Source organism: Pteropus medius, unplaced genomic scaffold (assembly GCF_902729225.1).
Source record: "Pteropus medius unplaced genomic scaffold, Ma_sr-lr_union100, whole genome shotgun sequence".
Classification (NCBI taxonomy): Eukaryota; Metazoa; Chordata; class Mammalia; order Chiroptera; family Pteropodidae; genus Pteropus; species Pteropus medius.
Genome location: NW_024351729.1, coordinates 15127187 through 15151814, shown reverse-complemented (window position 1 = coordinate 15151814; position 24628 = coordinate 15127187). Strand labels below are relative to the sequence as shown.

At 36.2% G+C, this 24628-nt stretch overlaps 1 protein-coding gene and 1 pseudogene across 7 annotated transcripts in view; both read right to left on the bottom strand.

The window, feature by feature from the left end:
* The window catches only part of PIKFYVE (phosphoinositide kinase, FYVE-type zinc finger containing), a 71056-nt gene that overhangs the window by 28924 nt on the left and 17504 nt on the right, over nucleotides 1-24628 (bottom strand). For 5 of the 7 annotated variants that reach the window (XM_039844601.1, XM_039844603.1, XM_039844604.1 and 2 more), the window contains 13 exons: nucleotides 21423-21561; nucleotides 19923-20080; nucleotides 18650-18761; nucleotides 17577-17724; nucleotides 16865-17032; nucleotides 11295-11354; nucleotides 9533-9662; nucleotides 8942-9122; nucleotides 8186-8260; nucleotides 6056-6163; nucleotides 2958-3098; nucleotides 2188-2314; nucleotides 813-1966 (listed from right to left, as the gene is read on the bottom strand). In XM_039844601.1, the coding sequence (XP_039700535.1) occupies nucleotides 813-1966; nucleotides 2188-2314; nucleotides 2958-3098; nucleotides 6056-6163; nucleotides 8186-8260; nucleotides 8942-9122; nucleotides 9533-9662; nucleotides 11295-11354; nucleotides 16865-17032; nucleotides 17577-17724; nucleotides 18650-18761; nucleotides 19923-20080; nucleotides 21423-21561 (2701 nt within the window). The remainder of the gene's footprint in view (nucleotides 1-812; nucleotides 1967-2187; nucleotides 2315-2957; nucleotides 3099-6055; nucleotides 6164-8185; nucleotides 8261-8941; nucleotides 9123-9532; nucleotides 9663-11294; nucleotides 11355-16864; nucleotides 17033-17576; nucleotides 17725-18649; nucleotides 18762-19922; nucleotides 20081-21422; nucleotides 21562-24628) is intronic. The other 2 variants (XM_039844605.1, XM_039844607.1) reach the window with 1 other exon arrangement.
* Nucleotides 22761-22879, bottom strand: LOC120587781 (uncharacterized; annotated as a pseudogene).

Here is a 24628-nt window from a genome sequence, read left to right as displayed (position 1 = left end):
CTTCCCTACCAGTGAAACGGAACATCTTTTTATTTGATTTATTAAACAACAGCATTTCCTCATCTAGAGATGTATTTGTTCATTAGTTTCATTAACAGCATGATCAATAATGTGTCCATGAATACATCTTTCTTACCTTGCTCTCAATTTCTGTTTAAAAAGTAAAGAAAAAGGGCACTGTTGTAGTCAAATAACAACGTAAAGTGTTTTATATATTAAAATAAATAAATCTAACTTAAAAAAAAAATCAATTTCCTATAAGCTTCCATCTCTCTCTCTCTCTCTCTCTCTCGACTGCCATAAAAAAAATCAAGGCGCTAAGCAGAGTCAGGCCTGGTTAGTACTTGGATGGGAGACCACCTAGGAAGACCAGGTGCTGTAGGTGTAAAAAATAAAAAAAAAAAAGAAGGGATTGTAAACTGACAAGGTCCTTGCAACCTGTGAGGTAAACCAAGGGTTGCCTCAGCTTTAAAAAAAAAAAAAAAATCAAGGACACTCCATACCCCACCCAAGTCATCCTGTCAGAAATTTTAAAGAGCTCCACATTCCTCGCTCCCTCGGAGCTCTTCCTGGTTTACTGTGAGCTCAGCGTGAAAATCTGGAAACCCAGTTTCATTACATTATACTCCTACTTCATACATTTTAAAGCAACACATAAGCAGACAGACCTAAGACACACCAAAAAAAGCATAGAAGAAACTTAGTAAGTCTGCATGCAATTTTGTCAAATTCTATTTTTTTTTTTTTACCTTGACATAAGAGTTTTCGACACATTCTAAATTTACACAAGCACCCAAAGTGGCCTCGCTCACCTTTGTTGACCATATCGCATCACCTGGAATCAAGCCTTTGTCTTCGTCACCCTCAGTTTTGCTTCCTGATTTGCCACTTGAAGTACTGGATGCATCTTTTGAATAAGCAAAAGGGTCTGAATTTTTTTGAATTCTTCCTCCTCTGGCCCGATAATCGGCCAGCATTCTACTCAAGCTCTGGCTGTCACCCAGATGCTCAGCGATCCTAGTGCTCACGAGCTCATGTGAGGGCAAGACCTGAATAGACTTAGCCTGAACACTTCCATTCATGCCCTGAAGGCCAGAGAGATCCCTGAGAAGCTGTTTCTTCCGCCTGCTCTCCATTTCTTTGAACTCTTTATTGAAGAGAGGAGACCAGTAAACCTGCTCTGCAAAATAATCTCGGGTGGAGCATCGCATCCCTTTCTCAGTTAAAAGGAAGGGCTCCCGGAATGTGATTACTGGGGAGATACAGAGGATCACATCTTTCAATTCCTGTTTAAAGGCCAAAGCAAAAGTCTTTCGTTTATCTTCAGAGGCAGTAACTTCCTCGGTAACATAGAGTCCAGTGTCATCCTGTAGAGGGTCTCTGAAGACCCTCTGGCTTTTGGGATCCTGTAGCTCATCTGTTTGCTGCAAAGTCTCTGGTTGCTCAATGCCTAGAGCATCCTGTTGGTCGTCCACATGGAGAGGCGACAATGAATCCGGCACCGATGGAAACAGAGCACAGGGGATACCTGCCGGGCAAGCTGCTGTGGCGTGCTCTTGATGCTTCACAGAGGTAACATCCTGTGCAATACTTTTATTTTCCTGGTCACCCTTCTCAAACACGAGCCTTGATTCTAGCGAACTGCTATCATCAGAGGGCAGAAACTCTGGAAGGAAGTCGGGCTCCCGGGAAAGCGGACTTCCGCTGAATGGCTCTTGTGCGACTCCTTCGTCCTCCTGCCCCTCAATCAGAGAATGGAAGGAAGGGTTTTGCGTTAATGTTGGAGGCATAGCAAATTCATCCATGAGGAATGAGATTTCGAGTTGAGAATGATAAGCTACACAGATCATAAATATTAGGATCTCCTTAACTCGAGCCAGCTCATAATCAGAGCCTCCTCTAAGCTTGATTGTACAGCCCAGGTGCTGTTGACAGCCTTCAAAAAACATCAGTGTTTTGGTTTGTTCTACAAATAAACAAACAGAAAGTTAGGAATAGGGGGCAAGCCAATCCCGAAGTCCAGACAGAATCAACTCATTTTAACATCTATAAGAGAAAAGATCACAGTTGCCTATCCTCCTTTAACTACTAATAGATATTTCTCACTAAGTAACACTATAGTACTGATGAGGTTACTAATATCCTCAGGCCCCAAATCTAGGTGAATCTATGCTAAAGATCACTCACCATTAGGCAACTGAAACATCTGCATATAAAATTTGTGACAGGTGCCCAAGTGGGGTTTTGTAAGAAGCTGGTCCATCGACATCACTAAATCACCTTGGGTCATCCTACTGATTCGCTCTAAAACTTGCTAAAACAAAGAAAAACATTACAAAATTAGAGAATAAAATTCTTAGTAAATTTAATCTGGAAAAGTAATAGGAACATTAAAAAACAATCTTCACAATGAATTTTCTTAATTATGTTAATAATTATATGACTTTTTGACTATCAATTAGTCTACACGTAGTTGCTTAGTAATCAAAAGGTACCTACTAAAATATTAATAACATTACCAAAAGGCATTTAAACATCATGCACTGGCACAGGATACTGTTGGGTTAGGGGAGGGGGTCTTCCTGGCATTAGTCTCTATTCTGAAGAGAGTAACTTTTCAAAGGAGAGAAAAGCACTTTCTGCTTATACAATTCCCCAAACAAAATGAGCAATCAACAAATACTACTTATCAACTAATGTCTATTACCTCTTTGGTCTTTGGCCTTGTAGACACCTATGAGAGTTACATAATTAATCATACTTTCTTCCAGCCTGAGATTCTCCAGTCTTAAATAGCGAAATAGCTGCCATGCCTCCCGTCCTACTTTCAGTATATATGGTGCAGCAAAGAAATAGATAAATAATCAATGATCCCTGCATATCTACCACACAAGCATATAAACTTAAAGCTGCAATTTTTTTAAATGATACAGAAGTAGAAAAATAAGAAAACTCACTGATTTTACATTAATGACCAAAGTAATGCCATGTTCCAGTAGCATGTCCTGGGCAATCCGAGATACCGTTTTCTCCACTAGAACCAACGTGGGTCGAACGTCAACTATTCGTTGAACATAATTTTTCAAGAATTCCCTTTCCTAAATAAGATAAATCAGAAATATTATACTTGGTACAATTCAAGATTTAGACATTAAAATATCAGGATAGTTTGCTTATTAATATTAGTCTCAGTTAAGTTTTCTTTGACCATAAATAAGTCTATAAGCAAATTAATTCGAATACAATCAAGAATGTTATTCGCTTTTCCAAACTGTTGATTATGCTAAAAAAGAATTCCAGGAGAAATTCCATTCTCCGACTAATTTTACTTTCAAGGACTTTTAATTCTTAATAGCCTATAAGATAGTTTTCAGAGGTTAAGGGAAAAAAGAACAATGAAAAAACTCCACAACCCCCAAAATGAAAGCAATTTCTAAGTGTTTTTAATACACTTAAAGATTCCCCCTTTTACATTCTGAAACTAACCAAAGTATCTTTTTTTGGGTATCTGAAAGAAATAATTCTCTAACAGAGGCTATTTCAGATACTTCCTCATTTCAATCTCCCAACAGCTCATATTCTACGTAGAACAGCTAGAGTTAAAAATTAAAATATATTGCTTAATACAATTCCATGACAACGGCTTATTTTCAAAGCAAATGAATATTGTAAATAACAACCAGAGTTAGGACGCTACAATTCATTAATTGTTTTACGAAACTTCTAGGTTCAGACAGGAGACAGCTGAACATGTGAGCATGTTTGTCACATCTACGCTATTTGCCTCAAGTGTTTTCTGAGTGAGACTATTCACGGCCAGTGCCACCAGCAGTAGACGAGCCTATTCCCTGCAATGAACCTGCCCTGTTATGGAGCGTATTTCTTCTCACCTTTCTGTTTCAGTGATAGAAACTGTATATTTTTGAATTTTCCCATTTTTAACAAAAATAGAATCTTTTTCCTGAAATGTGCTATTTCCTACTCTGCTTACTAAACTGTAATTTAGTGGCATTTAAATTACATGACAGCTCCAATAAAGTATAACTAGGATAAGTTGATTTTAATAAAGTTTCTGGACTTGGGTATAGGAATGGCAAATACATTTCCTCTCAGTTCCTACTCTGACCAACTATTGTGACTGTACATGAAGCATCATGTTAAAAAAGGAGGACCGGGTCAGGCTCCACCAGGAAAGAGCACCAGAAGGTAGGCCATGAGCGCGGAGTGGAGCAGCGGTGCACCAGCAGGCCCAGCAGGGCCAGCCTAGTGAAGACGGCATAAAGCTTTAAGCTAACTATCTCCATGCCCTTGGTTTCTGACCCTGCTTTTTCTATCTACCTTTCAGCTTCTTCTCTGATTATTCAGTCATTCCACACTGAGTAGACAAAAAAAAAAAAAAAAAAAAGAGGGGAATAGAAAAAAACTATCAAATCAGCTGATATTTTGTCAATTCAAACTAAAAACGTTAATAGGGCAGGAGTTAAAGATATAATAAACTATGTTTTAAAGCACTGATGAATAAGACGTTTGGGGCATATGAATTAAATCATGTTTCTTAAGTACATATTTGCCCAAAATATACTTCTCTAAAACAGGGAAAGAATTAGGCTGTTAACCTGACTGCAAGAATGGAGTTAAAATAAAGTGGATAAATATAACTTTTTTGTAAATAAATATCTGTGAATTTCAATGACCTAGTTCACTGATTTCAAGACAAATAATTTTACACATTTTAACATCTCCGCAATGAGGATGTGTCCTACAACGAACATGGTTGTGATCTAATCCCGTAAAAGTCTTCTTCTGCTGACACCTCTGGTGAGATCACGAAAACCCAGCATCAATTATTTTAGATTCCATGAATAATGGGTTGTGTTTCTCCTCATTCCTCATGTAAGTTCTCCACTGAAAAGTCACAGTAAATCACCGCTAGAAGGGATGGCATAAACCTAGTCGAAACCTCTCATTTTTACTGATACATAGCTGAATTCTAAAGAGGAAGCTGCCCCAGGTAACAGAGTTCAGTAAGCAACAGAGCAGTTTTACAAACCCCAGTGCCTTTCACCACAATCAGTTTTTTCTGCTGGCATCTGAAGTGCTTCTGCTATAATATGACATATGCAGACCTAAAGCTGACAAGATTGAACAACCAAAAATTAAAATTAATAGCTTTAACGGGAGCAAAGGGGTTGGGGCAGAAAACTTAAAACCTATGCAACTTCATGTCCTGAGCACTAACTGAAATAATAATTGGTACACTGAGAGAGAACTTGGGACAGCCCAGACAGGCAGCTCAAAAGAGCTGGAAGCTACCTCAAGGGAAACTTAAAATGTATAAAAGCAACTGCAACAGCACAATTGCAAATGGAGCTCTGAGCAGTGGAGCCATTAACGGCCATCCAGGGCTGGGGGTGCGTCTTCTCTGGAAAGAGAGCCCTGCGGACAGGACCTCACTTTTAATTTCCTAAAATAGAGCCAAAAGGGTTCCCACCTGTGTAGCCGCTAGGCTGAGGCTGTGCTGCTTTCCAGCTGAGGGTTATAATTCTACAGCAGCTATTCTGGGTCCCCTTACTTAAGAAAAATCACATGGAAACAAGCACAACTTCCATCTGACATTATTCCCATTTACCATCTGACATTATTCCCACTTACTAACTGGTATTCTAGAAACATGTGTATGAATAGAAAGGACTATATGAAAACCATGTGTCCATTAGGAACCTGGTAAGTTAGAGAAATCCTTAAAGTAAACTGATGACCCCAGTGGGAAGAGAAAAACAGAAACTGGATTTTCACTGTTTCTTCCATTTATTCCCCAAGTCATGTGTTTCCTTTAACACTTTGAAACTCCAAAGATAGATAAGGAGTGACAGAGGTTTTGGTAAGCTTCTAAAGTGTAATACATAAAAACGTCTTTTACAATCGATCTTTAAAATGAAATGAGCAATCGAATTTCTTTGCCTATCAAATTTCATTAGCTGGATTGAGTTATAAGCGTCTGCAAGCATCACAATAACAAACATCCCTCCAAACTGTTTCACTAAGAAGTTCTTACCTGCAGCACAATAGGATCAATGCAAGTAAATTTAGTTTCTTCTCTGTAGAGATATTCAATGGAACACTTCAATAGAAGAATTTTGGGGTTTTTAATACAAGAATTCATCTACAAAAAATAAACAGTTTGTTAAAGCTTTTAAAGTCTACCCTTTATAGACCTCCTTTAATCATAACTTTAAATTCATACTGTTCGCAATTTCTCTTAAATAGATTATCTCATTATACTCATTAAAATACTCTCATTTAGGTCTTTTGTGGTATTCTCTTTTTTAATTTAGTTCAGAGAAATGCAAAAATTCTTCAAAAATTGGCTTGGCTTCGTTTCGCTAATGCTATTTTAATATAGTCTTCTATAATCTTAACTTTTTTTTTTTTTTTCCTAATGCTACTGTAAGAGATATCAAGTCCTGAGCAGGGGAAGGGGAGCTGAAAGACAGTCTATTTCACAAACTCCCAGAGATCAGCAATCTAGAAAGTGCAATTTTACCTTTTAAATACTCAAAAAATATAGAGGGCAAAGAAAAAAATTAAAATGCCTCCTGAATATATTTCTAATAGAAAAATTCCCAAGCAGTTGTACGCTAGGTAACAAGAAGTTAAAAAACCAAACCTTAAAGCCTCTCCAGAAGCAGATTCAAATAATATAACCTAACCATGCAATGAAAGGCAGAAGAGCCAGAACACTGCAATTGAGGTTTCAGACTAACCAAGCTTATAGACTCCAAACTGACAAATGGTCCTGAAAACAATGATTCAACAACTGGGAACTTCATCAGGGCTCTTTTAGTAACTACAAATTAAAGACTATCTCTAAATATGGTCAGTGGGGCAAGACAGTCATTCATGCATATGTTACTACCACACCCACATACAATTCTCAGTTCCAGAACAGAGCACTAAACATATTCACCTCTTAGTTCAACAAAGATCATCATCTAATTTGGTTTACAGTACTACTTTAATGGGTAATGTGCTGTTTTAGTAAGACTCTATGTAGAAATACTGACTGGATCATTGCTATGAAATAATATCAAGACCAGGCATATTTTTATTTATCTACTATCATTAACAATTTTCAGGAGGCTAATGCCTTACCAAAAAAAAAAAACTACCCAAAACAAAAAACAAACAAAAAAACAAATTACTGCCTTCTGCTCAGAAAAAAATGAAAACAAGACTATAATTCATCCATCTAGTCCCTGAAGCTATAAATCTGCTGAGTCCTCACTGTAACCAAATCAGCATCCCCGAGGTGGGGACAAAGCAACTCTATTTTCAATAAGTTTTCTTAGTGACTCTGAAGCACAGCAAGATTTGAAAACACTGCCATAGATCAATGGATTCTCAAAATGTGAGAAACCAAAAATGACACTGGAGTACCTACTTTAAAAGCAGCCTTACCCTCACCTTAACCCCCACCCTCCTACTCTCCTCAATCTACCAAGTGAGAATTTCTAGGGGTTGGGCTTAGGAATCTACCTTTTAACGAGGCCCACCCATGACTCTGATGTACACTACACTTTGAGAATCAGTGACCTTCAGAATAAAGTTCAAGATCCTTCATGGGATACAAAGCCCTTGCCTGCTTCCTTCAGCCTCATCTCCTTTCCCATCTTGCACTTAGGATCTCTGACTTCCCTTAATACACCAAGTTATTTCACTTTACTCTTTCGTTTAGGTGCTAGGAAGAGGCCTCAGGCCTCAAGGCAGAGACAGAAGATGAGAAAGATAACAGAATGCCACTGACATTTCTGCGGCTCAGTCCTAGAAGACAGAACAGAGTTTAAAATACTAGGCCTCTGGAAAGACTCCAGTCTGTTAGGAAAACAGACACCCTGAGATGTGGCAGGATCCGTGGAGAAATGATGCCAGAATCCTATCATTGTGTTGGTCTGGAAACCTCCCTCTCCCTCCCCTTTCCTTATTCTGTCTGAGGAAGACTCTGGGAGACTCAGCATCAACTCTGGGAGACCTTCCCTGAATCTCCAAAATTTTGCCCCTATAGCAAACGGTGCTAAGTTGCTCCTCAATGTCCATTCTCCTTGTCTTCTATGAATAGGGTAATACAACTTAGCTTGGCACACAGTCTCAATTTGCTGAACTTCACTGTTGAACATAATTATATTACCTTTTTATGTGCAATATTCTTGGTACAAACAAATCCATTGATGACCACAGAATCAAATTTCTTTCCACCTGGAATCTAATGAAACAATTAAGAAAACGATAAAATTTATTGATATACCTTAGACTTCAGTCAGATAGATGCTATTATTTATTTCTACTTTTTATTTTATCTATTACGTAATCAAACAAATCAGAACAAAAAGTTTCAGGATACAGTTCTCCCCTTCAACCAACAATTAATGGCATCTAGCACAACTGTCTATTTTCACATCTCCCACCCTCTGAAGTATTATCCGATACTCTAAAATACCCATTTGACTGAACAAATTTGTGTTATATGGTAATTAAAACCACTATTAACTTAAATGTCATTGGCAAAAAATACATATAGGATTCCATTACTATCTAAATAAAGCAACTACCCACTGCTTTCCTCAGAACAGTGACAGTGACCTGCAAACAGGCCTTGCCATAGATGATGAGTCAAGAAGAGGAAGCAAGAAAGGAACTGTATTTGTTTGTGTTCCCAAGTTATTCCATGACCAACTCACGCCCCTTCCATTCACCTCCCACTTCCTGAGAGGCTTCCTTGACCCCGAAGTGCACTGCTAAACAAACAGAGCAGACAGAAGAACCTCCTCCTCCTCACCTAGCACTCCACACAGTAATGACCTTTTTAGATTAGCATTAAGAGACAAATTATTAACAGGCCCACATCATCAGTTCCTAGCATTAGGAAAGCATTAGCAGAGCTCACTTTTTTGATGTGGACAAACTGACGGATATCCATGTCATCATCATGGTTCTTGACATCAGGTCGGACTGTCTGAACGACCTGGCAGACTAGTGTTACAATGATGTCCCTCCAAGACGATGACAATGACTCATTATGGAGCAACTGTTGGAGTAGTGCCATCATGTGGTTATGATTAGCTGAACTAAAAAACATTCAAAAAAGAGGTTTGCATAGTTAATAGTGCCAGAGGCAATAATTCTGAAGACATAATAAGCAGTCAGCATATGAATTAAGGCTCACAAATAAGATCTTCTTGGTTTTCTTCTTTCATTATACCTACACCTTAATGATTTGTTCATAAATGAAACTGTGACTATCTTCAATTAAGATAACCCTTTTAATTTGATTAAATTTTAACACACAAATTAGAATGGGGACAGATAAGCACAGTTTACAATTCTTGTTTATAAAGAACTTCATCAGAACAGGCTTTACTTCCTATGTAATCTTAGTATTTTTTACTTTATAAAGAAAAAGAACTATGCATATGTCTATCAAGTCACTGAAGGTTATAAAACTGGAAAATTAAAATCAAAAAGCTCACTGCCTTACAGCAACCTCTCCATGGCTTGTTTCTCTCCATTCTCCTCCCTCAGCAGCTCCAGGTTGTTATGATGCCAGCCCAAAGGTGTGAAAGGCAGGTCTTTGGCTTTTTCCTCAACTCGACGATTAAATAAGGATTCTAAGTGTAAAATAAGAAATTATACTTCATTCTCATGTTTAATACCATCAACTCATAGATTCAGAAGTTGCCAATTTATCTTTTAATTTTTTTTAAGTTGGTCTATTCAAATTGTTGGTGTAAAAAGGCAAGGACATGTAAAAATACATAAATAAAAGAATTAAGTCTATGTTAGATCATCAATACTTCCAACAGCCAAAATCAGAGACGAAACTATGAAAAGCAAATTTACATAAGCAACTAGGACACTTGAGCCAATTAAAAATACAGCTTCTGAAAAGCAAATAAAATGTGATTTTTACATTTAGGGACATTAAGAAAGGAGGGGGTTAATTGTCCCTATAAAATCACAAACTGAAAACTACATCCAATAGAAATCCTAATGCTGACAAACCAACATGTGACACTGAGGGTGCTTAAGCTTAAAGAGAAAAGCTCAGTTCCGATACATCTGAACCAGCACAAAACAGTGTAGAAAGTCTATCCAGACAATCCTAAAGAGTGTGTCTTTTTCAACATTGGAACAAAGGCTTTTTTTTTGAAGCAAAATTTTTAGATGTTAGACCCAAAAATTTACTATAATATTAAAATATGATAAATAACAATCCGTAAAATTTTATACAATCCTTAAATTTTTAAAAAGAATAAAAATGGATTAAGATGAAAAAATTAATAGGTAGTATTAAATGCTTTACAAAAAATGTGGTCATTAAATAAATGCTGAAAATGTGATTGAATAAATTAAAAGTGGGAAATGCTTATAAAAATTCTCTAATCCTTCCCCTCTTAAAGCAAACCGACCAAACAAAAAACTTTCAACTAAATACTCCACCACACTACACAGTAAAGCATGTGTCTGTGACGTGTGAGGTACAAGACCTACATGTTTCAACTATGTAAACTCTGGTCTGTCAACTTTTAGTTGAACCAGATGCTTGGAGGTGAATTTAGCAACACTGCTAAGTTAGGAGATCAGTTGCAAGTGGCCTCCCTTATACCACCTTGCCCTACTTTCTCTTTTTTATTTGAAACCCTCCTGAGGCCTAAGCTGTAGAGTGTTATGGACCAATTAAGTATGTCCTTACTCCCCAGTAAGCAAAGTAGGGAAGACAAAAGAAAGGGCTTGTGTTCTTCTACATTTCCTTTTGCGTGCCTCCCCTACCCCGACACACACACCCAAGAAACTGATCGACAGAGGTAGTTCTACATTCCCTTCTGCCTACTTCTCGTCCCAATTTCACAGAGCAAGCAGCATCTCAAATCGGATGAGATTTGCCTGTGGGCTTTTTGACAAGTTTGACAATCCTTGATAGCATGTATATCACAGCTTAATACTGTATTCGTGCTGTAGGAAAACAAACTATATATGCCTTTAAAAGAATAAAATTCAAATTTTACTTAAAAGCTTCTAAAAAATTTCTTGTCAGATAAAAGACTATCTCAAATCAAGTCCAAGTTTATATTCTTGATTCTTAACATTCTCAAAGTTAGTACATATAAAAACTGTGTTCCCATGATACTAAAATAATCAAATATATTTTCAGCACCTACTCTGCACTAATCAATGTGCTAGGTAAGTATATCCTCATGAGCAAGAGATACCATCACATATACAGCTTTTGATAAAATTACCTTTGATGAAGGCATCGCTTATTGAGAGCTGTTGTCCTCCATTGTCAGAAATTAAATACTCTGCATACCAGGGAGAGAGGAGAGAGGAGAAAGGAGAGGCGAAACTTATGACTATAAAATGCCAGTATAATTATACAGAGAACACACCCACATGCAAAGTGTGACTCACACTAAACCCATCACTGCCCAGTCAACTGAAGAAAGATAAGCTAAAATGCATCTTTAAACTTGTTTCACACACTTCAAACTAAACTTGATAGGCTTAAAATACTATTCAACAGAACCTGGAGACAGTAATGTTAGACAATCTTTAACAGATTTTTCCCTCATCAAAACTAAACCAGTGTATGGAAACTGAGATCTTCGGTAATTTGCATGACAAGCCTAAAAAGTTACAAAATTTTTCTCACGTATAATACCATATTATTTAACAAATAATGACTTTGTCTATACATAGGTAGTTCACAGATAGAGAAGCCACCTGATAAAACAATATACAGTGTTTTTTAATTTCAGGGTATAAGCTATAAACAAATGAACACAAGTGATATTGGCAGGGAATAAAGATATAAATCATCATGATTTTTATTTTTTTAATAAGAGTTTTAGTTTTTCAAAAGTTCTAACCAAACACTGCCAAATGGTTGGTTGTGATAACTGCTCAACATACTTTAAACGTGCTTTTTTAGAAATTTTAGATTATATCTTTCTTAGAAGTGAAACTTACTTACTTCCTCATGAACTTTTCTCTAGGTCTGTGACAAGCATAGCTCAAGTGGAGTTCTTTCTACCATGCAAATTAAACCACAATGGATTTTAAGTCCTTTAAGGTATAGGTTCTCCACAAAATTCTTTCCAAGTAAATTTCATTTAGAAACAAATGGGCTCAGAAGTTATTATGTTTATAAGCCAATATGCTCATCTTTCAAACAAGAAAAAAATTTATTTACAAAATTCAAGTGTGTCACGCCAAATACAATAAAATCAAATATGTAGAGAAGCAAAAATAGATGTTATACTTTATTTCTATACCTCCCTCACAGAAATGAATAATGCTAACCGATCCATTCAAGTACTATATTGGATTCAAAAGCTTACTTTTTATACGAAAGCTTATTTTCCCCATTTTATAAAAAAATTTCAAACATACAGAAAATCTTGTACATCCCCCACCTAGATTCAATAATTATTACCAAAATCTGATTTCTCTCTACATATACATATGCTCTTTTTACCCAGCCTTGTGAAGTTACACACATCATGACACTTTTCCACTAATACTTCAGCAGGCATCTCTTAAAAATAAGGGCATTCTTCTCTACAGCCGCAATACATTTAAGAATATTAACAATGTCTTACACATTTAAGAATATTAACAATGTCTTAATATAATCGAATTAGCCCATATTCAAATTTATCTGTCTCTAAAATGCTTTTAATTTTTTTCCCTCAATCCTGAATCAAAGAAGGTTCATACACTGCATTCTCTTCATTCTCTCTTAATCTAAGCAGACCCCCTATCTCTTTTCATTTTTATGATACTGAATTTTGAAAGAGCCCGGGCCAAATATCCTGTGGAACATCCCACATTCTGGATTTGATCAATTGTTTCTTCATTGTGCTGTTTAATTTGCTCCTATACCCCATGTTTTCCAATAAATAAGAAGTTACATCTATAGGCCTGTGGAAGCCATGATTTTCACTTTCTCCTCTAGGTTCTACTCATTTACTTTCCAAGAATGCTTCAGAATCCTGCGTGCAACACATAATAAAATACATTTTAACTGTATCACTCTCCAAAACCAATAGTGAAAAATTAAATCAGAAGAGCTCACTGTTTTACAAATTTCTGAAAATGAGCCGTTTCCTTACATAAGATTTTTTTAAAAATCACATTTTTAAATGCAGATATTTCAATCAATTTTATAAATCCAAATTTCCTCAGCCTTAGAAGACAGAAGATGATGCGTAAGAAAAGATTTAATAAGTATTACCTTTAACATCAATGGAAATATAAAAACCACCCTTTTTCCATTTGTATTTTAAGAGGAATGAAAAAGAGGCAGGATAAAGCTATTATTCTTTCACTTCATTATTAGGTCACTCTGATCACCTTTACTTTCAGGTAATAGTGTTCATCTTAACTACAACACAGAAAAAAAATCAATTACTGAATTTCAACTTCACAAGAAAAAAGAAAACGATTAATTCACGTCAGTATGCTAAAAAAAAAAGAGAGAGTACTGTTAAAGCCAGAAAGATTTATTAAGGGATTTATAAAGTCCTTATATTATAGACTCTCAAGGTTGTAAAAGACCCAAGAGGTCAATCTAATAATTACCTTCTTTCTGATGCTGGAATCTCCTCTATTATATTCTTACTGGATAGGCTAGCGATTACCTTACATACACACACACACCCCATAATTATTTTAAAATTCTAGATCTTGATTTTTCATTTCATAGATTGAGAATTAAAAGCAAACTCAGAAGTCATCTAATCTCCCAATGTAAGTACTGATCCTCGATAACCCTGAAAAGTGGACATTTCACACACCACCTGGACACTCCAGGTACACAGCAGCAAAAGCTCACTACTCCTAAGTACTGAACTTAGTTTTTCCTTCAGCCATATAAAAACCAAACATAATTTCTTTTGGATACTCCTCAATACCGAAAGGCAACCTCACATGAACTATTAAGAATGGCTTTCTGCAGAGTATTAATAGTATTTTTTAATCTTAATTACATTATTTTGTTTGTTAAATTTCATCTTGTTAGTCTTTGTCTAGTGCTTAAGAAAAGGTTTTCAAATCCCAATCCTGCTATCTAACATGCTAGCTAGTCTTTCCATATTTTAATAATTTGTGAATCTGAAAAACATTCAAAATGCGGACCAAAAAAGTCGTTGAACACTGAATATGGATAGACAAAGCTCTACAGCAGAATCTAGAAGCATCTCCTTCCTGTTGACATCAAATTATTACTCTTTCATTATCTGGCATAACCATTAAACAAATTACAAATCCACATGTTATATTAATAGTAGTTCTTACATTGGCCTAACACACTGAGCTCTTTATGTGTTTTTTTATGTAAAGAGCCTCATAGACTCCAGAGCCTGTGCTTTTAACAATAGGACCAACGACCATAACTACCTCCTTAACATACTTCAAGTGCAAACTTGTCCTCTTCGTCCATGAAGCTATTGAGAGACCATCAAATGTCTTATTAACATCAAAGACAACGGTTTCTCTCGCAGTCTCCTGATCTACCCATCTCCTACCGCCATAAAAGATGAATAAGGTTGTTTCAAAATTACTTATTTTAGTTAACCAACACTGGTGCCCAGTCACCATCAATCCCTTTTCTAAATACCAAAGTACATTCTGTTCATTAAATTTTTCTATGATTTTTCCAACTTCCCATGTCACATCAAAAACTCATCTTCTAAAAATTTTTAATATTATCTATCACTACAGCATTTTAAACTCTCTCTTATTCTCCACAATTCTTTAAAGATAAACTCTGGCACCATGATCACAGCTCCAAATTCTTTCAATAATCTGATATATAGTTTGCCTGAACCTGGCAACAGATTTATTTAAAAGAACCAAGCATTGTCTATCTCTTCATTATCTTGAACTTCACTTTCCTCTTAACTATGTGTATTCTTTCCTGATAAGATTACCTTGTGGGGGAAGGGGGAGAGCTTCAACTAACATTATATAAACCTCCCCAAATAAATGGCCTAATTTTTCTTTCTTTGCATCACAATTTTTTTAATCCTTTCTAAGATATCCTTTGAATTTACTCCAACCTTCATTACAATCTGGACTTCTGCTATTCTGTCATTTTTTTAAGTGCTGTCCCCTTTTTCAGATTCTTCCTCTTACGAATTCATAACTTTTGTTAGACGATCTTCTTAAAGGGTTGACATGAGAGAGGTTACAGAAGAGTCACGATGGCTTTTTCAATTGCAGTTCCTTCCCCTCTAATTTTTCTCAGAACCACAATTTGAGGCTGTACTGTAAAAATGTCATTATTGGAATCTCCTGTTCCAGTCCTCTCCCTACACCATGATGTTAGGGTTCCTCAAGTAAATGTCCGACTGTGCTCAGCAGTCCATGTTTTGCTATGATAAATTCTATGATGACTCACTTTCTTCATGATTTTCAAAACTTAACTTTTCAAGAGGTGAAGTCATCAGCAAGTCAAAAATGTATTTCACACTCTACCTTCAGCAATACGAAATTGCCAACAGATGTGTCCAGAGAACAGATATCCTGTCATGACAGACCCCACCTCTGACTCACATCTGTATCACAAAGGCACCATCCGATATCCTCCATAGTCCACTGTTAATTCTCACACAAGTGTCACGTCTACTTCACTGTCCTTTCCTACTCACTCAAATGTTCTCCATCATTTTTCTGACTTGTTTTGAGGACTCCCATAAAGATGAGTATCTTACTCACATTCAATACTATTCAAGTGTCTTTTCTCACACATCAAGATCTTGATGATAATGGCTAATGCTGACAATTATGAGAAATTTGTTCTAGATATGTGAACTGTTTCCATTTATTTTAGCATAGATGTTTAAGGTTAAAACCTTCTTTTCTCTGATCATATTTTTAGGCTCAAAACAGGGAGTAGCAAAGAATTAGGCAAGCATTTCTGATCTGAGGAGACAATTCAGTTTATTAAAAGCTAAATTTAAAAATTCAAATTCCAGGTGAAATCATGAAATTCCTTCATCTTTATGATAATGATTTTCCATTACTATAACATAATGAAATCCTACAATTATTTATTTACTTACACATTTTTTATTTATTTTTACATATGTCACGTTAGGGCTAAAATTTTCATTGGTTTTTAATTACAGCCAACAGAGTAAACCTCGTTACCCACTTAAAAGAAAAAATTCATTTCTTATGTACTGCTATGTTAGATTTTAGTAATGGTTTAACTTACTTTTCCTTTTTGAGTCAGTATACTAGTCTCAGAGAGATAAAAATAATGAATTTGTTTATAGCAAAAAACTTTTTAATAAATATAGCATTATAATTAAAAGCATTTTAAATTATAGTGGAAAGCTATTCTGGAATATGTGAATGCTTTTCCCACAATCTAGTTGAAACATCTGAAAAGGTTTAGGGAAATAAGCTACTGGGTGACAGCATAAGCAAATAGGTTTTAACATGTTAAATGAAGAAAGAGAAATGAATAGAGCAGAACATCCACGTTATAAATGCAAAGAAACGCCACCTTGGAAGTTGCACATTATGCTAAGGGGACAGCAGTCAAGATGTAGTGCCTTTCAAAGACCACAAACTTTAAATTGGGTGTGGTGGTCCTCAGGGAGAAAACAAGAAATAAAAGGAACCAACCAAAAAAAAAAATATGGGGAGGAGGAGTGGGGAAAATGAGAAAGGGTGGAACAAAACCCACACCAAGTCCTTTCAGCCATAGGGCGGAGAGGAAGCCAGAGAGACAAGCTGGCAGGAGATCTATGGCCCAGCTGTCCAGCCTGTGTTTGGATTCCAGACGGTGACTGCCTCCTACCTTTTTGGTCAGCAGGGTGAGGGGGCACATGTGGGTACTTGGAGGGCTTCTTGATATGGAAGTTCACGTTGTCCAGCTCCACGTTCAGGCTGATAGAAGCGGCTGAGTCACTGTCCACTGTGGACTGGAAACTGCTGACTGATGTGCGCTTGCTAGGACTGGCAGAATCTTTTAGTGTTGGGGAGGGGAAAGATACAGGGAGAGGAGGGGAGTAAAAAATGGGTTTCATCAGGGTATTGGAGGAAAGGAGAAAAATGGTTTTTTTAATATACAAGCCCAATGTGCAATACCAAAATGGATACAGTATTTTCATATATTCTGTATAGACTTAATAAAATTTGATCAAGTTAAATGTAAAATGAATTTTTCAAATGAAGAAATGTATTGGAGGTTCTGCAGAGAGAAAGTCTGATATCATAGTGAAGAGGCAAGAAAGTTGTCTGCTGTGATATTATTAGCTCAGAGTTATTTTTAAGCTGCTACAAACTATAGACTATGGCAAAATCTGAAAACGCCAGTAGCCTAAGAAGTTGGTCTCTTAAGAAAATACTGTATCTAGGACAAGGATTGTTATCAGATGTTTACATTTAGTTGGAGCCATAAATCTTAAAGTAGGATTGTTTCAACTAAACAAATGAAAAAAATAAGCCGCGTTTTATCATACATATACAGTAATGACTCAAAAACTAAAATATGAGAAAGTTAAACTCACTAGTCAAATTATCGTCACCTTCTTCAGCTATCTGTTCTGTGTCGCTGTCATCAAACTTTATGTCTTTAAACCAGGATGGCTCAGAGTGCCCTTCCACAGAGTTCACAGAGTCACTGTCCGGAGAAGGGGTTTCAGAAAACTCTGTACTCTGAAAGAAGCAAGACAGGAGCTAAGTGATTCACCTTCAACAGCAACAACACTGAGGCTGTCACACTACAAATAAATGCTACAAAGCTAACCAATGAATAAATTTATAGAAAAACAAGCAAATTAATAGAAACTAAGCTATAAACCAGTATCATGCTGATAATTCCACCTTAAAATTATAATTTTCATTAATCAGTAGGCTTAGGCAGCATATTATGAACAAAACATAATATACAGATCTTATTGGGTTTCATTTCATCCTTCTGTCCTGAGAGTGAACATGGCTTAGAATTTATTCTAACTCTGTTCCAACCCTGGGACATATCCTGGAAAACAACTTTTAGATTTTAAAAAATATCACCACACCTGTCTTTTGGGTCATTTGTCTTTTCTAACCATTGAGTTTCCAATTTTAGTTCACAAAGGTGTTACTAAATATGATATATCTCAAATTAACATAAACCAAAAGTAAAAGTATATCTTTTTATAAAGGTCTACCTTTAATTTCCAATTCCCTAATTAAAGTTTAAAAAGGGTTATTCATTGTTTTACCACTGCTATACAACACTGCTAATGAGTCAATACCTACTGTAATAGTGACATTAATTTTTTTCATTTTGTTACGTATACTGCATCTCAGTCCTAAAAACATGAACGCAGTGAAGCTGAAAACTACTGAAGATGAATGACAAGCAACTATAACCCCAAGGCCATGGAAAGCCACACCAACTGAATAATGTTTGATTCCTATAAGTTTTTCACCACTACCACCAGCAAATAAAAATGTTTTAACTTTCCTCGAATGGCAAGGAAAACGTGAGAGACATGTATCTTTGGGTAATTAAACTACTTTTTATTCCCACTAATGAGGAAAGACTTCACAAGAAGCCAGCTATATTCTCCTTCACGGCAACACTGTAAACTACCTGCAGTGGTCTGTACAGCGCATACTCATCCCTGAAAAGCTGATCGTGATGACTGACACAATCCAGCCAACGTCCATCGACCATTGCTTGTCCAATTGCTATAGCTTGCGCCCTGAATCAAGATCAACAAAAACAAAAACTTTTAAAAGTCATGATAATTTTACAGGTACAAGATGAAACACAAACTATATTTTTTGCCATCCTCATCGGAATTGGAATTTCAAATGGTCCTGGGATGGGTGAGGGATAAAACAGAAGAGATTTGAGGCTAAATTAAAAGATTTCTCCAGGTACCATAGTAAAGAACCTACTGGTAAGTCAGTTCTAACAAAACCTAATTTAATTTCAGCATTTTTCAAGGACTCAGGGCATGCACACCCCTGTACTTACAAGAGGAGGTAAACAAACATCGAGAATAGTTCCTGCCCTTGAGGAGCTTACAATCTTAATGAGATGACAATACTAGATATTACAGATATAGGTATAAAGTGTATATACATATATACATAAAATAGACTTATTGACACGTTGCACTTATATGACATTTCACAATTTATAAAGCACTTTAGCCATATTATTTCATTTCATCCTCACAGTTTCTGCATAGAACTACGTATTTTCCTCATATTGGAACGGAGAAGTCCAGGTCTCAAAGAGACTGAGTAATTTGACCAAAAGCACAAAGCTAAAAAGGAATATAGCCGAAACTGGAACCCAGGGCTTCACTGCTTAAAGCTGTTCCTCTCTCTTCCTACATACTTGTTTCCTCCCCGTCAGAAAAGTAACTAATCTAAACAAGTGGAAAAGCTCGTGTGGAAGGGAATGTGTCACCCTGAAAGGCAACAGGACCTGTCTCACTCTTTTTTACAAATCATTTCTGAAATTTTAACAAATCTCACTCCAGGTGTGCCTCGTGGAACCAATTCTCAAGACGGGTTGCAATGTCCAGATGAGGAAACTGGGGCAGAAGAAGCCACTGTGGTCTCAGGGTCCAGCTACATCCCCAATCCCACCTCTGCATCTGGGAATCACCACACAATTCTGCTGACAGTAAATTAGGTAAACTGTGACCCCACCTGGTCCCCGTATCTATTCTCCACTGGTTAAAACCCAGAGGGGAGGAGGGCTGACTAGTTAGCACCCCCAACATCAAGTGCAGAAAACGAACAGCACCCTACTTACAAAGAACCTTGCTCCCCTATATCTACAATGATGTGTCCTCATTAATTAATTAATAAATAATATCAAAAGGTCTTTCTCAAGATCACAGTACCTTGTAGCAATGTGTCCATTTCGGATTAACCAGTTGACTAATTCCTTTCCTACAATGCAGTTGGGATGTGTTCTCAGCCAGTAGCGGTGATCCTGAAACTCCATTCCACTACTGTGATGGCAGATTTTTTTCCACAGGTCCTTTAACTGAACGCTGTCCTGAAATTATGAGCAAGTAATTACTTCTGAGAAGGATGCTAGATACCTTTTCAGATTCTTTCTTGTGATTTTTGGATTCGTAAAAAGAATTCAATTCAGACATCTCTGTCGTAGCTAACTTACACAATTTAATAGAGACGACACGTACATGGGGAAAAGCTTAAACTCGGCTCATCTAATTCCAAATACAACTTTTTCTCTTGAAAACCAACTATCCCAAATAATTTTCTTCAGCCAATGGCACACATTATCGGTCTCCTAGTTACCTACTTACAAAATTTCATACTCCTCTTTGGAGATGGGCAAGGGAGATGGACTGAAGAGTCAACACAAATCTACAGTAAGTGTTTCTAGTAGCCTTCACTCTACCAGATTCTCACCATTTTCACCTACACCCAAGTGCCAGGTGAATTTTCTTTTTTCTTTTTTTTTCCAGGTGTATTTTCCTTTAAAAAGGGCCTTCAGTGGATTACTCCCTTCTCCAAAAAACTTCCAATATTGCTCAGTGCCTACAGGTTCAAATCTAAACTAGTAAAAACTGAGCTTACCACCTTCCACCAGGTAGACCCAAATAAATTTTCATTCTCATTGCACACTTAATCTGTCTCCCAATCTCTCCCAATTAATAAATCCTACTTCAGTCCATGAAAAATGCCAGGCTTATTCTCACTGCTACACCTTTTCTCACACCTTTGTTTGTTTGTTTTGCTCACTGCCTACCCAAATCCATTCCACCCTTCAACATCCAATCCAAGCCCTTCAGTTTAAAGCCTTTCCTGACTCCCTCACTAGTAACGATCTTCCTATTTTTTATAATTAAAGTATTACTTCTTTTACTATTAAGGACCTGCTCATCAACCTTATTTCTACCTTTTGAATTGTAACCTTCAGGACAGAAGCCATATCTTTCATTTCTCTGAGTCACTCTTAGGATTGAACACAGTATTTTACTAATAGATAAACTCAGTAAACAACTGATTATCTCATATAAACATATAGTACTAAATATCTGAAAAGTATTCCATGTGCATGAAAAACGTTTTAAAGTTTGAACAACAATCTGAGACCTAACAAAAAGTTAAGTTCTCTTATTATGTAGGCACCTGAATTCTGATCTTGCCAGATTAAAGGGGTCAAAAAAATATTAATGCAACATATTAGCATGGAATGCTTGACCAATTTCTCAGGTGATCCTAACGAAAATTTAAGCTAATTATTTCTTCTATTTAATTTATACATTAACTGGCTATTTCATTTGTATGTTTCTTTAAAAAAAAAATCAGCGAGATAAACATTACTTATGCTCAAAACTAGCAATGAGTTAAAGATATTAGACCAGTACCAGAAGAATTTTGCGTTCATCCTCAGTGGTCTCTGTTCTAACGTATGTTCTGTTAGCCTGGGGACTGACAGATGTCTCATATGAAGGTACCATGGGAGAACCAGATCGATCCAGTGACAGGTTAGTAATGCTGGCTGATCTGAAAACAAAAACAAAAAGTGAAAACACAGTTGTAAAGTCTTCATCAATAAAAGGAATTATAGTGAAAACTCGTTTTTAAATAAATGTTTATTTGCCAATGTTAAGGGTACTTTTAAAAGTACTTATAATGGTTAAATATATTATCATTGGGGGAAGCTGGGAGAAGAGTATCCAGAAATTCTCTGTACTATACTTCCAACTTCTATGTTAGTCTAAACTTATTTCAAAATAAGTTTTAAAAAAGTCATTATGGAAAGATTACAGGAAAACAATTACAGATATAGTTCATATATCAGTATTATTTCAAAGGAAATAACTTCAAATTCTTGTTAAAATGCTAAAAATTAGTATTTTTTTTTTTAAATTGACAAATATAAAGAGTCACAGTCTAAATGCAGAAATAATCTTGCAGATCAGGGACAGGAAACCAAGCCCACAGGCCAAATAGTTCTTCCATAACCAGTGAACTAAGAGTGTTCTTCTTAGTTGAACATCTCCAATGCTTCTGATGACAGGAAACACTAACTTTGAACCCCAACTAAGCAAAATATTCTCTCCAAAAAATTCCTTTCTTCTCATTAGTAGACCCACATTAAAAATATTGTCCTCAATTATTATATTTTGAATTTGAACAATAAAAAAATTAGTGAAAATCTGTTTCTTCCCTTGTTGTATAAGTACTTACATAACATTCTTAATTTTGACTCTTGCCAAAGTTACCAAATAAATGACTTATAAGTGGAATATCAATAGCACTTAGCAAGTTTTTATTTATAGAAGAAATTTAGCTAGAAATTTAGTTAGCTTCTACCTAGAAAAAATAAAACCCAATTTTAGCTTCTACATAAAGGGTTAAAGGCAGAAGTAGCTACAGTGTGCTAGACATTCTAAACTCGTTCAGGAGGGCAATATATGCATCTTTCCTCATTTTATCCTCACAGCATCCTATGGAATAGATATGACTAATCAATTCTACAAATAAAGAAATAAAGAATCAGAGATTAAGTTTTTTGTCTACGGTAACTTAGTTAATAAATAATAAAGCCGCCATTCAAAACCAGGCCTCAACTGAAAAACTATGCTCTCTCCAGAATGAAGATAAAGATACTTTTATTTTTTAGGCGAGGCAACCCTTGGTTGACCTCACAGATTGCAAGGACCTTGTCATCTTATAGTCCCTTATTTTTTTATTTTTTACAGCTATAGCACCTGGTCTTCCTAGGTGGTCCCCCATCCAAGTACTAACCAGGCCCAACCCTGCTTAGCTTCTGAGATCAGACAGGATTGGGCTTGTTCAGGGTAGCATGGCCATAGACATAAAGATATTTTTTAAATAATTTACGGAATTACTCTACTCACAGGTTTGTAACAAGTTTAGCAAAAAGTAATTTTTAATGGTCATGAGAAACCACTGGTATCAAATAAATGTTATAAGCAAGATTTTTTAAATAATCAGTTATTTATTTCCTGGTCTATTCTTTTAGTGAGATGTTGCCAATTCAACTAACTAAAACCTCTTTTCTGACGTGTGCATTACCCATGCACTCTGCTTCTCTAACATTCTAACCATCCCTACATATATTCTGATATAGTGGCAAGAAGAATAAAAGAAAATTAGTTAATTTCATTGTCAAGTACTCTATTAAGTAGCCTAGTGGTAAAAATGCTGACTATTATTTTACTTAGAGACAGTACTCACTGACTAAATTACATCTTTCCTCAAGATTTATATCTATCTTAGCATTCATTCAAAATACACGAAGACATATTGTAAATTAGCACAGCTATCTCTGTATGTGTGCACATGCCCAAAGGAATTCTGTAATTTATCCCATCTTTTAAAAAACTCTCAACTCCATATCCTTCTGTTGCATTTCTCTCTTTTCCTCTATCAAAATTCCTAGTGTCTCCTTCTTCTTCTATGGTCTTCTGAACCCTGAACGACCCATTGAAATTGCCTATCAAGGTTATTGTGAAATCCAATGGTCAGTTTTCACTCCTCATCATACTTGACATGTCCTCCTTCACTGAAAAGCCGCACTGAAAAGCCGTCTTCACTTGAATACTAAGACAACACACTGTCCTGGTTCTCCTCCCACCTCATCAGTGGTCTCCCCTTGTCAGGTCCTTTTCTGGTTCCTCTTTATTTCCCCAATCTCAGTCCTTGGTCCTTATTTCCACACTTTCCACACTCACTCTTTTGATAATCTCCATCCAGGTTCATAGCTTTAAATACCATCCACATGACGGCAACATCCAAGTTTATATCCAAGTTTATAAATGGATGTTAAAACTACTGAGTGAGAGATTGATAAGGAACAGGATATTTATGCAGTACCAAAGTATTTCTCCCACATATTACTAATTACAAAGAGGAAAATGGTAACTTTACAGTTGAGAAACCCAGAACCACTTTAATCAAGAGATCACGTTAGTATTATCAACAAGATAAATTTGCATCATATCCTTTCAGACATTACAGACTAATAAGGATGAATCATTTATGTTGAATTCTGGCCCCAAAATGCAGAGGCTAAATCTAATCATAAGGAAGTTCTCGTACAAATCCAAATTGATAGGCATTCTCCTAAATAACTGGCCTAGCCTATTCACAAATACCAATATCATGAAAGATAAAGAAAAGCTCTAGCCATCTTGTCCCATCTAAAGTGGAAAAAAATGAGAAGCACTTGTAAAGCTCACAGTTGACAGGCACAGGCTTACCAAAAGACTACAACCTAATCACAGGACTACAGAACAACTCCCTTCCCTCCACACCTTACCACTATATTACTAAAGGCCTGTTTATCGCAATTCCTTTTACCCAGTACATCATGCCCATTTTCAACAAAAAATTACAAGCATATTAAAGGCAAAACACATAGTTTGTAGAGATTGACCAAGCATCAGAACCAGAGTCAGATATAACACTAATGTTGGAATTCTCACACCAAGAAATTTTTAAAACTATAATTTATGTGCTAAGGGCTTTAATAGAAAAAACAGACAACATGCACAAAGGGATGGATAATGTAAACACAGAGATGAAAATTCTAAGAAAGAAC